The sequence below is a fragment of the Saccopteryx bilineata genome, chromosome 5 (genome assembly GCF_036850765.1).
Source record: "Saccopteryx bilineata isolate mSacBil1 chromosome 5, mSacBil1_pri_phased_curated, whole genome shotgun sequence".
Classification (NCBI taxonomy): domain Eukaryota; kingdom Metazoa; phylum Chordata; class Mammalia; order Chiroptera; family Emballonuridae; genus Saccopteryx; species Saccopteryx bilineata.
Genome location: NC_089494.1, coordinates 17,924,515 through 17,939,141, shown reverse-complemented (window position 1 = coordinate 17,939,141; position 14,627 = coordinate 17,924,515). Strand labels below are relative to the sequence as shown.

The following is a 14,627-nucleotide window of genomic DNA, read 5'->3' as shown; positions in this document are numbered from 1 at the left end:
ACGGGAGGCCAGAGTGACCTCGCTGTGCAAATGGGGAAATCCCAGGAGAGGCCCTGGAGAATGACTTGCCCAAGGCTACAGAAGTCGCTGGGATAGAGTCGGACCAGAAGTTGGGTTTCTGCCTCTGAAGGGCTCCTTCTCCGGGCCGCAGCCCCGTGTGCTACCCGGTGGAGCCTGCTCTGCGGCCCACAGTACCCCGAACGAGGCCCGGCCGCCCGGGACTTGCGGGCCAGGGCAGCGAACGGCCGAGCGGGCGGGGCCGGATGGGAGCCGGATCTGCCCTGGGAACCGCGCGCGGCTCCTCCGGCCCGTACGGCGGCGGCGGCGGCGGCAGGTGTCTGCGTGGCGATCCGCTGGGCCCCCGGGCGGGTGCTGCGAGGCCGCCCCTGCCTCACGCGAGCCGAACGAACAAAACGCTCAGGTCCGGTTTGTGCGAGGGGCTCGTCGCGGGGCGGGAGCGGAAGGCCCGGGCCCGGCTGTGGCCCCTTGGTGATCTCCTGGTCCCGGTCTTCCGCGAGCGCGGGGCCCCTCACTGCGCGCCTCCGCGGCTGACACGTCGGCGGCCGGGCGGCCACCGCGGGCGCACCCCTGGCCTGCCCCTCCCTCCCGGCCACCCTGCCCGGCCGGGCCCTCGTTGGCTCGGCCCCGGCGCGCACGCCTCGGAGTTTGTGCCCGCGCCCGGCTCGGCGCGCTCTTATACGGCGCGTCCAGTCCCCGCCCCTGGACACACAGACACACGCACGCTCACACCTGTCCGGGCGCCCGTTTGCTCGGGGCAAATATTGACTCAGAGGAGGCGGAGCGCCCCCAGCCCTCTCCCCGCCCCCACCGGGCTCCGGGGCCGAGCTCTTCCGAGGCCTTGGTGGCGGCGCGTGTCAGGGAGGGGGGTCGGGGACCTGGGCGCCTCTGGAACAACACCAGATGTCACTTTTCCACCCACCTGCCTCTGGCGGCGGGGCGGGGGTGGGGTGGGAGGAGCCGCGGAGCAGAGGACAGTGGCTGCCGGGGGCGGGGGGCTAAGGGGAGTGGGAGGTGGGTGTCCCAGGGGAGCCAGACATCCCCGCGTCTGGGAGTTCAGAGTCAGGACAGAGTCGCTTGTCGAGACTGTGGCCCGCTGTCCAGCGGTGACCCGCACCCGCACCCGCACCCAGCCTTTAGCTGTGGACCCTCCGCAACGTGCCTCGGTCTCCCTCTCTTTCCAGACTCTCAGCCGAGTCCCAGGGACCCTGCAGCTGCCGAATAAAGGCCGAGGGCGGAGCGGCCGCCTCGGAGTAGGCCCCGGGAAAGCGGGGCGGGGAAGGGGTGTGCACCTCCCTGTCCTGGCCGGGCCGGGCGCTCAGTTCCTGTCCACCAGGCTGCCCCGGGGCAAAGGCCAGCTGGGTCCCACCTGAAGCGCCCTCCCCTGTCCCCGGGGCCAGCGCCGGCAGCAGTGTACAGTGGGGAGGCCCAGCCTCCCAGCCTTTAAGTCTCCCATGCGTCGCTAAGGTTCACGTCGGCCACTCCCATCATCTGTCTCTCTCAGAGCCCGCGTGCGAGCTGCTCCCGCGTCAGGGAAAGAAAGTCAAGGCAGATACAGAAAAACGGCCAGATGCTTTACTGGAGGGGCGCTGGGGAGGGTGCCGTGCAGGGTCTAGGGAAGCAGTCTGGAGGAGCTGGCCTCCGGCCTGTTCCAAGAGTCGGTGGGGGGCGGTGCCACGACCAGCCGGGGCACCACTCTCTGCTGGGACTCAGGGGGCGCCGCCGGCAGCAGGTCTGAAGTCGGAATCCTGTAAGATATGAAGCCCCAGGTAGGGCTGAGGGTGAGGCTTCAGGCCAAGCTGCTGCCCCCGCCACCCCTGGCGCCCCTCCGGCGCCGTCAGTGCCCCAGTGCCCCCACCTGGGAACGCCGAGCGGCTGCAGGGCGATGACGCGCGGCCGCGAGGTGAGCACCACCTCCCCTCGGCTCGCCTCCACCAGGATGTTCTGGATCATATTCTCCAGCAGTGCCTCCTGCAGGTTAGCGAAAGCCGGGAGCCTGCGGGGGACCAGGGCGCTGGTGTCAGCGTGGTCATCCGCCATGAGCGCGTTCTCCGGGGGCTTCCTGTGAGCTGTACCGCGTGCTGGGCACTCTGTTTGGATTCTCATTTCACTTCCCACCCTCCCTAGACTAGGAGGCATCCTGGTTCCAGTTTACAAACACCTATAAGCCTAAATTGCCAAATAACACACAGCTGGGACAGTGGTGGGATTCGAACCTAGGCAATGGTAGTCCTCTCTCAGGGCCAGGTTTGGAGAAAAGCACGCAGCAGTGAGAGTGCAGAAGGGACAAGGTGGGTCCTAGGGAACCCCAACCCTGACAGAAAGCCACCACAGCGCAGTTTCAAGAAGAGGGGGCACTTCTCTCCTGGTTCTGGAAACTCAATCAAGAGATCTTGAAGACTACAACTACCCTCCTTGAAGTGGTGTGATGGTGAATGTTAACAGGCAGATCTTGGGGGAAAAAATTAAAGCTCAGATCACCATTCTGTAAATACCGTATTTCCCCATGTATAAAACGCACCTTAATTTTGTGGTCCAAAATTTGAAAAAAAAAATGTATTACATAAAGTTATTGAACTCAAGTTTTATTCATCATAAAATTCATACAACTCCTCATCACTGTCAGAACTCCCATCCATTAGCTTGTCCTCATCTGTGTCTGATGACGAATCACTGTCTTTAACAATGAGCACAAAAAAAGTGCAAAAAGTGGGAAAGGAAAGTAAAAAAACCTACAACCACTGTATAAGACGCACTCAGTTTTTAGACCTCCAGTTTTCTGGAAAAGGGTGCATCTTATACACCGGAAATATGTTACTTCCACCCGGGTCTTATACTTCCAACATCATGCCAGTGCACACGGAATTAGAAGAGACACGCAGTAGAGGCTGCCCCAGTCTACCTCGCCTTGCAGGATCCTTCTGCACACAGCCCCCCTCCAAACCCTCAGCTGGGTCTGGCTACTCACCGGCTCGTGGCCTCCTTCTCATCCTGCTCTTGCTCCTCCTTCATTATGGCCTTCAGTTGCTGCTGCCACTGCCATTGGAGAGACTCCTGGAACATAGGCTTAATTCCTGTCCCGGTCAACTTATCTTCCTTCTCCTCCATCACCTCCTCCTCCTCCAGCTCCTTCTTGCCTGCCTCCTCCTCCTCTTTCATCTCCTCTTCTTCCTCCTCTTCCTCCTCTTCTTCTTCCTCTTCATCATTTTCCGTCTCTTCCTCCCCTTCTGGCTTCCCCAGACTCCATTTGTCTTCCTCCTGCCCCTTGCCTTCCCTGTCCTCCCAGCTGCTGGAGGACAGAAACAGTTCTGGTGCTACCTGCAGGCTGCTGCTCTGGGTCATGAGCCTGGTGGACTGCTCGCTCCAGAACTGGCAAAAGTAAGGTATCTGCTCCGCCAGGCCTCGGTTTATGGCCTCATGGAAGGTCTTGTCTTCCAGCAGGCCTCTGGGTGGCAGGGAGGAGGAAAAGATTCTCACTGAAAGGCTCTCAAGCCCCATGTGAGGCTTTGGTTTCAGAGTTCCTCAAGTTGTGGTTCTTGCCTAGTGTGTCCACAAACAGGTGCTAGGTGAGAGAGGGGAGCCCTTGGTCCGTTGCTCTTCCCACCTTTCTCTAGAGCAGGGGTCCCCAAACTACGGCCCGCGGGCCACATGCGGCCCCCTGAGGCCATTTATCCGGCCCCCGCTGCACTTCCGGAAGGGGCACCTCTTTCATTGGTGGTCAATGAAAGGAGCACATTGACCATCTCATTAGCCAAAAGCAGGCCCATAGTTCCCATTGCAATACTGGTCAGTTTCTTGATTTAAATTTACTTGTTTTTTATTTTAAATATTGTATTTGTTCCCGTTTTGTTTTTTTACTTTAAAATAAGATATGTGCAGTGTGCATAGCGATTTGTTCATAGTTTTTTTATAGTCCAGCCCTCCAACGGTCTGAGGGGCAGTGAACTGGCCCCCTGTGTAAAAAGTTTGGGGACCCCTGCTCTAGAGGAAGCCATCTCTGGACCCCATGGAGTCTTAGAGGTGAACATTATACGGTAGAGACAGAGCCAGGAAGTCAGAGTTTCACAGATGAGGGACAGGAAGACTGGGGAACGTGAACTAGCTCTAGAGCTCATCTACCAGCTGTGGACAGGGCAGAGCTCGGGACCCAGCCCTGATGATGCCTCCAGCCAGCTCCATTACAGATGTGCCATTCTGGAGGGCCTAGGGCTACCAGTGGAAGAAGCTTGTGAGGAAGTTTTATTTTTCAGGAAAGCAAGAGCTGAAACTCCAGGAAGTGTGGTAGACCCAAGTTGACTGAATGCACTAGAGAGATAGGGAGGTGAGAGTCCAGGGGGTGAGCAGTCACCTGATGATGGCGGTGAGACAGTCGACCAGAAGTTGCTTCTTCTGTTCAGAGACAGGGGCCCACTTATCGGGGGATTCTTTCTCAGAAGCCTCTGGCTCCTCCTGGATGGACATCCTCTGTGGCAGCTCCCTGGGGCAGGCCATGACATTGAGTGGCCTGGGCAAGCCACCATGCTAAGGCTGGGGGCATGAGCAGTGGTGGTGGCCTCACAGTCAAGAGGACATAGATGAGTTTGGGGTGGACTCAGTCTTAACCCAGACATGGTGCTGCTGCATTTGGGGAACTAAGCCCGACCCTCAGAGTCGGAGCAGGACTTGGAGAGGCTCCAAGTTGGAAAGGAAGGAAGGAGGGAGAGGGAGGCCTACGTAGGTTCCACAGGGGGCCCTGGCTCTTTGCCCCATCCTCAAAAGGGCTTAAGCAGTAATGGGAGCATCTTGGGCAGCAACACTCCATTAGCACCCCACCACCACCAGTGCACCTGCTCCAAGCCCTTGGTAAGGATTGGGTCTGGGCAGCCCCTGTTCTGGATGGGAGATGGGGGTAGAGAGCAGAGGGAAGAGACCCCTCTCTCTCTGAGAGTTCACCAGTGCAAGAAGTGTCGTGGGAAGTCAGAGAAGAAGTTGGCCAGGAAATAGTCGATGGCGTGGGCGCGGGCGGTGAGGCCCAAGCAGAGCACGCCTGGTGCGGGCAGCTGGAGGCATGGCCAGGACATCTCCTCCTTTGGGATCTTAAGACTCCGGCTGGTGGGCCCATTGAGAGACTGCTGGTTTTTGATGGGGGGCAGCGTCTTTGGAAAGGGGGACATGATAGCAGGGGTCTGGGGACTGCACTCCCATCACTGATGGGTCCCGAGCCCCCAACCAGGCCTTTTGAGCCACACAGGGTTTGACCTCACCCAATGTCAATTTCATCCCTCCCTTCTAGAAGGTGGACCGGGGGTTGGAGGTATCTCTAAGAGCGAGCAAAGACCCACTCAGGTTATCCAAGGAGATGGGCCTGGGGCTTACGGCCTTACCTTGTACCTCCTTGTAGGTTCACAGGCTGCACAACATGCTCTTCTCTGGAAGCAAAGGGACCCCTGCTTAGGATACAAGAGGCCCAGAGGGAATCTTTTCTCTTTCTACTCTTCCCGCTGACCCACCAAAGGCCTGAACTCAATGCTAGGACCTGCTGCCCTCCTGTTCTTGCCCAAGTCCTAGCCATACCTTCTTCCAGAGCCTTCCCTAGGGAAGTACAACCTACAGACAAGGAAAGTCTGGTTATCCAACTGAAGGAAAGAGAAGATGCCACCAAATATGTGTAGGCTGACCCGGAAGAGCTCCTTGCACCCTGGAGCTTTGTGATTTGGTGTGATAAGGAAACGGCCTCCCTTGTTAAGACTTAATTCAGAATTCCCTTCTTCTGTGACCTCAGATATGGGTTACATTCACAGTTGGGTCAGAGTTTCAGAGGGGAGCAATGTGGTGGACACAGAGGTGATCAAGGAACAAACATGCCAGCATGGAAAGGCTGTGAAACTGGTGGTGGTGGGGACCAAGACCTGTTTTCTCATCGGTCTCCCCGGACAGATGCTCATAGAACGTTTAGTGAATGCTTACTGGGGCTGGGCACTGTTGTAGCTACTTTACGTGTATCGACTCACTTAATCCTCCCAACAGTGCTATAGAGCAGATATTTTACTTGCACTTAAAAATATTTTTAAAACTTTTATTTCTTAAAAGATATTTTTAAAAAAGATTTTATTTATTGATTTTAGAGAAAGGAGAGAGAGAGAGAGCAAGGGACGGAGGGGAGGAGTGAGAAGCAGCCGCTTCTCACATGTGCCTTGACCGGCCAAGCCCAGGGCTTTGAACCAGCGACCTCAGCATTCCAAGCCAGTGCTTTATCCACTGCGCCACCACAGGTCAGACAGAACTTTCATTTCTAACCTTCCTAATTTTGGAAATTTCAGACATACACAGAATTGTAGAGAATGCTACATAGAATCTTCCGTTACCCACCACCCAGCTTCCACAATTCACAACTCACAGCCCATCTTCTCTCCTCTCCGCCCCTCTGAATTACTGTGAAGCCGATTAGCTGAGGTAACTGAGAAGTTAAATAACTTGACCAAGATCACAGAGCTAGAAATTGTCAAAGCCAGGAATCCAAACCAGGCAACTTGTTCCAGAGCCTGCACCCGCAACCACCAGGCTGCACTACCCTCCATCAGAAGGTGGGCTTTGCCTCTTTTTCCCTAGTCCCCAGTACCCAGTGCTTAGAAGGCACTTGTTAAATACTAGCTACACGAAGCAGGGAAAAGTCAGCCAGCCTTCTGTGTGCAAGAGTTTCTTGGGGGAGATGCTATGTTTAGTCTGAGAAAATAAATCTAATCTCTTAGGGCAGGCTGGCCAGTTTTGCATGTGGGACCCCCTCGGATCACCATCTCTGTGCCCTCGGGTAAGGCCAGTCATGGTGCTCAAGGCCCGCTCTGCCCTCCTCACCGTCACTTTCCTGTCCGTGATAGTGAGCTTCACCTCCTGCTGCCCCTTCTCGTCCTTCCAGTCCTGCAGTTCCTTATGGTACTGCTGCAGGAGGTCCTGCCGGTACACCTGTGGCCCAGGGCCAGGAGGGAGAAGACCAAGGTCTGGGGGGCCTGTGTCCAGGCTTTGCCCTGGCCTGTGCTGTGGGCCCCTACTCTTCCCGGGGCTGGCTCTCTCTGGGGGTCTGGGGATCTCATACCCCCATTCCCCATATCCCCCCTCCCCCAGGGCTAGAAGCTATGCTCTATCCTGGCTTTTCCGGGGCTGGTCCTACCTTGCATACCAGATCCAGGCTGTAGAAACTGGCATGCACTGAGGCCTTCAGAGTCACCACCAACGGGACCGTCTCTCCTGGGGCCACCCTCCCTTCCATGGGGCTCACGGACACCTGTTGATTTGGGGAAGGAGTCTCTGGGGCTTCATTGGGAGGGGCTGGGACAGAGGAGAGGGGATGGGATGGAGTGGGATGGAAAGGGTGGGATGGGAGGGCAGAGCATGGGGTGGGGTGAGAGGGGACAAGATGAGACGGGACGGGACAGGATGGAATGGGATGGGGAGAGCTGGGGTAGGTCTGGAGCCCCACTGGAGGCTTGGATCTGTGGACACCAGGGACTCTCACCTCCCCAAAGTCTAGAGGCTTCAGCTGCCAGACGAAGACAATCGTCTCGTTCCTGGAGATGTTTCTGAGGAACAGCAGGCGCCTGCACTTGCTCTGGACAGGAATGTTTCCCAGGGAGATGTGAGACTGGGACAGGAAGACATTCTGTTAAGGGAAACAACACAATAGCAACTTTGGGAGGTGAAGAAATAATAACCATAGCAACTACCAGCAGTTACTGAGTGCTTTCCATAGGCCAGGTACCACGCTAGGTAATTTACACGCACGTGATCCTCCCAATAGCCTATGATATAGGTCAGGGGTCGGGAACCTATGGCTCGCAGACAAATATTTAATAAAAATAATAATAACGTTAAAAATATAAAACATTCTCATGTATTACAATCCATTCATTTCCTACTGCTCATGTTCATGGTTGCAGGTGGCTGGAGCCAATCACAGGTGTCTTCCAGGACATCATCAAATTTTTATTGGATAATGTGTAACATACACAAGTCGTTGTATGGCTCTCATGGAATTACATTTTAAAATATGTGGCGTTCATGGCTCTCTCAGCCAGAAAGCTTCCCAACCCCTGATATAGGTACTACCACTGCCCCCATTTTACAGATATGCTGCTGAAGTTCAGACAGCATAAATATTTTCTCCAAAGGTCTCACAGGTGCAGCTGGATAAACCCAGCCAGTCTCACTCTGAAGCTTATGATTTTGACAATGAAAACGGGCTTGGTAAGGCTGAGAAATCAGAACTGGCTTAGAGAAGACAGAACTAAAGTCAACATAGTTTGAGTCCTTGAAGTATGGTTGTAAATTAATGGGTGATCAGCTGTTGATGTTGTCACTGGGCAGAGAACAGGAGCCGTGTTGTAGGGGTGTCTGGCAAGCCTGAGGCCACATGAAAGGGGCAATTTCTCTCTGTCCAGACCCAGTGCCTCCACGGCTGGGGCTTTGTTGGACTCTTCTCTGTGTTCCCAGGGCCTCCACAGTGCTCATCCTGCAGTGAGAGTCCAGGAAGGGTAGGAGCAGAAGGGTGGACAGGCAGACGTAGGAGTGGATAGTGACTGGATGGGTGCATGGAAGGATGGATGGAGAACTGGGTGAATGGGTGGACAGACACCTGGATGAGTAAATAGGCATGTTGGTCAGTGGAGAGAGGGATAGATGAGTGGATGGATAAATGAGTCAGACCTCCCAAAAGTGAGGAGTATGTGAATTGAAAGGTAGTGTTAAGGGCCCTAGATATTTTCAGCAAAACCCATCTAGGTCCAGGGGTGGCTGTTCTATTTGAAGATGATACCTTGGAGCCCTAGAATGGGAGAACTTCTTTCTACCCCTTCTAATAGCCCCATCCTAATGCCCAGAGAGGAAGGTAGAGTGGCTGGAGCAGGGACACCTGTGGTCACTAGGTGGCAGGGTAAGCCTGTCTTGGAGCTGGTCTGCCTCCTGTATCGGAGGCTTCCGTCCCGTATCCCTCCATTCTCAACATCCTCTCCTTTCCTTCCCCGCCTCCCCATCCCGCTGCACTAGCCACCCTGGGCCCTCAGGCTCCTCCTAGGACTCAGGTCTTCCCAGCCCCCTCCCCCTACCTGTCCAGGAACCATCAGCCTCGAGTGTGTGGAGCTGTTGTCCCATGAGGAGATACTGTGGAAAGGGGTTGTGTCCTTTGTGGCACTGGGGTCATAGCCCACTCCCTGGAATTGGACTACGGCCGAGTTCCATCCTGGGATGTGTATGGGGACGTCCACCTGGGAAGTTAGGAAGGTCGGGGGGCGGGGACTGGTCAGAGCAAGGCCTGCTGAGGAAGCCAACCCCGAACTCCACCTCGCGAGAGCCCAAGCTGCTGCTCACTGCGTAGGGCTTGGCCTCGATGGGGGAGAAGATCCACAGGACCTGAGTGGTGGTGCCTGGCTGGATCTCCCCTTGGGGGTTGAGGCAGCAGAAGATGGGGTGACCAAAATTTTCTTCTTGAACCTGCGACAGGATGTTGGTCTGGATCTCGTATGTCACAGGCACCGAGCCACCGTTATACAGCTCATATATCTGCAGGGGGCAGGGACAGGGAGACCTCGCAACCAGCCCAGGGCAGCAATGCAGAGAGCCTGGGATGCTGTGTCCACTGCGGGAGGGCAGGTTGATCTCTGTAATGTCACACTTCTGGTCCCAGAGCTCCCCAAATACCTCAGATTTCCCTTGTGGCTTCATCATCCAAGAAGAAGTATGTAACTATCTTCTCAGCCTGTGCTACTTTTTTTTTCTTTTGTATTTTTCTGAAGTGAGAAGAGGGGAGGCAGAGAGACAGACTCCTGCATGCTCCTGACCGGGAGCCATTCGGCAAGCCCACTAGGGGGTGATGCTTGGCCCATCTGGGGCATTGCTCCGCCGCAATCTGAGCCATTCTAGTGCCTGAGGCAGAGGCCATGGAGCCATCCTCTGGGCCCAGGCCAACTTTGCTCAAATAGAGCCTTGGCTGTGGGAGGGGAAGAGAGAGATAGAGAGAAAGGCGAGGGGGAGGAGTGAAGAAGCACATAGGCGCTTCTCCTGTGTTCCCTGATGGGGAATTGAACCTGGGACATCCACGCGCCAGGCCAACACTCTACTGCTGAGCCAAACAGCCAGGGCCATCAGCCTGTGCCATTTTAAGATAATCTGTAATCTTTATTTTATTTTCTCTCAATTTACCTTTGCCAAGGTCTAAGGGAACACTCATGCTCATGTCCTTAGTATTGGAATTTAGGGAAATGTCCATGCAAGCACCATCCCGACTCCTAATCCCTTTCTAGGCTCTGGTTCTAATCAGCTGTGAGGCTGCCACTTTCTGTAGCTATTAGAGCCAGTCTTACTTAAAGGAAGACAAGGGAGTGGAAGGAAAGGTATGCGGGCCACCAAGATTAACTTCAATGTCTGAAAGTCACAGAATGTCCTGGAAGAAATCAGAGACCTCTTGGCCTAATCCTTCATTTTAGAGATGAGAGAACAGAAGACAGAGAGAGTAAGGAGTTCATCTAGATTGATACCCAGACCTCTCATCTTTTTCAGCACCCACTCCTCAATGTGCTGACTATTCCCCCAGCCTAGATTGCCCGCCCTCTGGACTTCAGACCCAACACCAGCTTCTACTTGACCACCTCTCTTGCTTGTGTCTCAGGTATTCCACATTTGGCCAAAACAATGTCTTCACTCTAAGACCTGCAGCCCCTTCTAGGGCTTCTCCCTCCAGTGAATGGCACTGCAGTCCCAGGAGCTCGCGCCAGGAGTAGTCAGATACACCCTCAACCCCACCCTTCCTCTTACTTCCCAGACCCGGCGCCCAGCAAGTCCCAACGATGCTACCTCCAAAATGTAAATTAAACCTGTTGACTTCTCTCTCTTTCCACTGCCCCCTTGCCAGCCCAGGTCATAATCTGTCATCACCTCCCGAGTGAGAGAGAAAGCTCTGCCACGCTTGTGGAGTTTGACTGGAGGCACAGCTGAGTCTATGGCTGCAGATTGGAGGGTATTTTCCATTGTCTGCAGTCAGGGCCACAGGAGAGTGGTCTGGTCACTCTGGAAAGCTCGGCTGGGGCCACTGAGTCCTTGCCTTCTTCTCTGAGTGTCTGGACCTCTCTAGGCTTGGGCATGCCAGCCCCAAGTGGGGTTCCTGGGAAGCCAGTGGGGTAAAGGGTGGTGTAGGGATGTTAACAGAGCTTTGGGCTGGCGACCCCCCTCAGGTCCTGGAAGCCCATCAGGCTGAGTGGCTGAGGCCCCCTGCCCAGGAACCCAAGGGATTCTAAATGGTTAGAAATTTCAGAGCTGTGAAATGTTTGGGGAAATACTATGTTCCCTTCTTGGAGATTTCCAATGTACATTCTCACAGCAAAGGAACTGGGTCTGCTCCAAATAATAAAGAAAACCCTACAGCCTCATCAGAATTCGCATTCAAGTTTTTCATATTCCAGAAAGATGTCCTTCTTGGAGCAGTGATTTTCAAACTGTGGCTGAGACCTATCAGTGAGCAGGTTATGAAACTAATTTAATGGGTCATATCCAGCATTTAAAGAAATGGAACAGAATATAATAATTAAAAACACATCAGAGTACTTTGCATGTAGTAGTGTATGTATTGATTTATGATCGGTTGTATGTGTATTAAGTACTGGGTTATTTCCCAAAACATATTCGTGCGGTTCATGGTCAAAGAAGTCTGAAGAACCCTGTGCCAGAGAGAAGAGAAGACAAAGCCCTTCTTCTGCGCAGGAGCGGGCCTGGCAGAGGGCTGAGCACCAGGCACCCAGAAACCGGTGCCTCTCGACTCAGGTCTCTTCCTGTTGCCCAATCTCGGGGTTCAGCCTCCAGCCCTCCCTTTTAGAGTGAGGGCTTCTGGAAGGCAGTGTTTCTGTCACCCTGTCAAGAACTTTTGCAGATGCACAGAGATCAACACGCAGGCCTCTTGGGGACCAGGACGATGTAGGCCACTGACCTGCCGTGGGGGCAGTGTGTCGCCGATGGAGACAGGGGTGAACTGGTGGCTAGTGGAGGTGAAGTGCACGTACTTCTGACCCAGCAAAACTGTCACGCCTACGAAATTCAGCTGGAAATAGAGGGCTCGTGGGTAGCATCCTTCCCCGGGGGAAAGAGAAGCCCTGAGCAGAGAGATCCAGATCCCTGCTCTCTGGGGGTCATAACTCCCTGCTCCTCTCTTGATTTTCCAAGGACAGGATCCGCACTGGGGCTCACCAGGACCTCCCGGCCGTGGGACACCTTGAATAGCACGGGGAGGCGATCAGTGCCAATGAACAGGTGGCTGGAAGGGAGGACACAGGTCCAGAATGAGTTAGGGAGCCCTGGTACCAGTGGGAGAACAAATGATCACAGCATGCCTGTGGCTTGGAGCTGGCCACCCGCTGGGAGCACATGGAAGCCCCTGAGTTGGGAAGGGGTAGGAGGGGAGTTAAACCTCCCCTGCAGGTGGGAAGGGGGGTCCCCCCAGGGTGGCGGCTGCTCAGGGTGCCCTGGAATCACACAGTGCAAGGCCTGGATGCTCCAGGAGCCATAGTGCAGGGGGTGGTGGGGGGAGCACCTGTATTTGAGCTCCACCACCTGCTCCTGCCCAGGACTCAGGCTCCCGGCCTTGGGGCTGATGGAGAAGACGCAATTGTCCTGCACACGCATTTGGTGCAGCTCGGTGGAGTCGAGCTCTGCTTGTTCCGCCCACAGGTCCAGGTCGATGTGCTGGTCATTTGGGAAGAGGAAGGTCCTGGGAGAGGGGTGCAAAGCAGGAGTGAAGCCTCTTAGTCGGAATAGAGAGGCAGGAGCTCTGAGCCCCACGAGGAATGCTGGAGGCCTCCTTCATGCCTCCCTACTTCATCCTGCCATCTGGCAAACTGTCCCATGCATGGCAGGGCAAACGGGTTGGTGGTGGATTCTCACAGCCAATGACTAACCAGGAAGTGAAGGCCGGGCTCCCATTGTGGCTGCCAGGGGTCAAGAAGGTCACTTTTATATGTGGGTGACTTGGAGCCGGCCATTAACCCTGGAGGGGTTTCTATGACAAAATTCCTAGGAAGGTCCATTTGAGACACCTAAGAATGCCAGCAGGGCCAACCAGGGCCCCCAAGCGGGACCGTGTCCAGGCCAGCGTGAGCACAGGGCAGAAAACAGGTAACCCAGCAGGACCAGCGCTCTGGAATCTGAAGCAAAGCCAGGCGTCGGTTAATTCCTGGCATGCCTGGCATAGTCGAGTAGGCCCTGCACTCTCAACAGCTGAGAAACAAGTGGCAAGGGGGTCCCAGGGTCACAATCTGAGATCTGGCACAGAGACGGCCCCAAACTGGCAGAGGCTACGAACAGGGAGAAGTCAGAGGAGAAAACAAAACGGCCAACACTTCCGAAAAGGCTCGAAGGGAGCCGAGCAAAGCAAATCAAAACCCCTCCAGTGAGCCTGAAGTATTTTTACATCAGAAATGTGAAAGAGTTACATCTAAGTTCATTAAGTTTGGAAAAAAGACACCCTCAAAAATAGGTCAGGAGAGAAGAAACTGCTACCACCTTTTTTTGTAAAAACTTGGAATGAAAAGTGTATATGCCCTTTGACTTAGAAATCCTATTTTGGGGAAGTAACCTGCAGGAATAAATCCCTGCATGCACGTGCACACGTGCGCACACACACGCACACACACACACACACACACACACGGTTTATCACAACCATCTCTGTGGTGGCAAAAAAAGCACTGGGAACCACTACCGCCCTCCAATAAAGCCATAGTAAGGGCCATCCCTATAATGGGATATTATGCAATGAGTTAGAGCTATATACTGATCTGTATTAATCTACAGGGAATGTTATTGATAGAATATTGAGCAGAAAGTAATATGTATCATTTTATACTGTTACCATAAAAAATAAAATGAAATGAAAGAAACAGAATAACCCTGTAACTGTCCCTGGGTCTGTATTTTGTACAAGTGCAGAGAGAGAGAAAGCTCTCAGCACCCCGCAAGGTGGACTGGGGGGGGAATTGCTGGGGAATTTCTTCCATCACTCTTGTATCATTTGACTTGTTACAGGTGAATGGACTGCTTTTGTCATTTTATCTAGGGAATATCGATCAGTAGAGATCTTGCTATTATGGGGTCGTCTGAGTAGTTTCATCACCTCCATTTCCCTCTCTGATCTCACCCAGCCTCCCCTTCCAAATAATTCTGAGCCCCCTTTCCTGGCCAATCCTCTAGTGTGAGCACCCCAACTCCGCAGAGACAGCAGCCTCCCGACCTGCCCCCTGCCTCAAGCTGCTCATCCATTTCTCTCTCTGCAACCCAGATCAGAGTGACGGCTCTTAAAAGTAGACGGTGTCTTTGCCCTTCCTCCCATAGTCCATCCCATCGCTGTTCTCAGAAGTCCAAACGCTCAGAAGGAGAAGGATCCTATGGCCTAGAGACTTTGGCCCCTGCCCGCTTCCCCAGTGCGTGCAAGCACTTCCCTCCTACCCTATCAATGTTCTGCGTATGTTGTGCCCTTTCCTCCTACCCAGGTGCACACCAGGTGCTCTGTTGGAAGGTTCTTTGCAGCCCCGAGGTTGAGGGCCTAGCTTAGTTGTAGCTTCCTCCAGGAAGCCTTTCCAATCTGCCCCCTCCCCATGTCC

The 14,627-nt window shown here is 54.4% G+C and overlaps 1 protein-coding gene across 5 annotated transcripts in view; it reads right to left on the bottom strand.

Moving 5' to 3' along the window:
* Positions 1–1,597: 1,597 nt before the first annotated feature.
* The window catches only part of CFAP65 (cilia and flagella associated protein 65), a 37,037-nt gene continuing 24,007 nt past the window's right edge, over positions 1,598–14,627 (bottom strand). For 2 of the 5 annotated variants that reach the window (XM_066279895.1, XM_066279900.1), the window contains 14 exons: positions 12,563–12,739; positions 12,220–12,286; positions 11,963–12,073; positions 9,355–9,546; positions 9,093–9,251; positions 7,508–7,651; positions 7,163–7,276; positions 6,850–6,957; positions 5,382–5,444; positions 4,951–5,153; positions 4,367–4,495; positions 2,987–3,463; positions 1,877–2,014; positions 1,598–1,793 (listed from right to left, as the gene is read on the bottom strand). In XM_066279895.1, coding sequence (XP_066135992.1) covers positions 1,631–1,793; positions 1,877–2,014; positions 2,987–3,463; positions 4,367–4,495; positions 4,951–5,153; positions 5,382–5,444; positions 6,850–6,957; positions 7,163–7,276; positions 7,508–7,651; positions 9,093–9,251; positions 9,355–9,546; positions 11,963–12,073; positions 12,220–12,286; positions 12,563–12,739 — 2,245 coding nt within the window. In that variant the 3' untranslated portion in view covers positions 1,598–1,630. The remainder of the gene's footprint in view (positions 1,794–1,876; positions 2,015–2,986; positions 3,464–4,366; positions 4,496–4,950; positions 5,154–5,381; positions 5,445–6,849; positions 6,958–7,162; positions 7,277–7,507; positions 7,652–9,092; positions 9,252–9,354; positions 9,547–11,962; positions 12,074–12,219; positions 12,287–12,562; positions 12,740–14,627) is intronic. The other 3 variants (XM_066279897.1, XM_066279896.1, XM_066279898.1) reach the window with 3 other exon arrangements.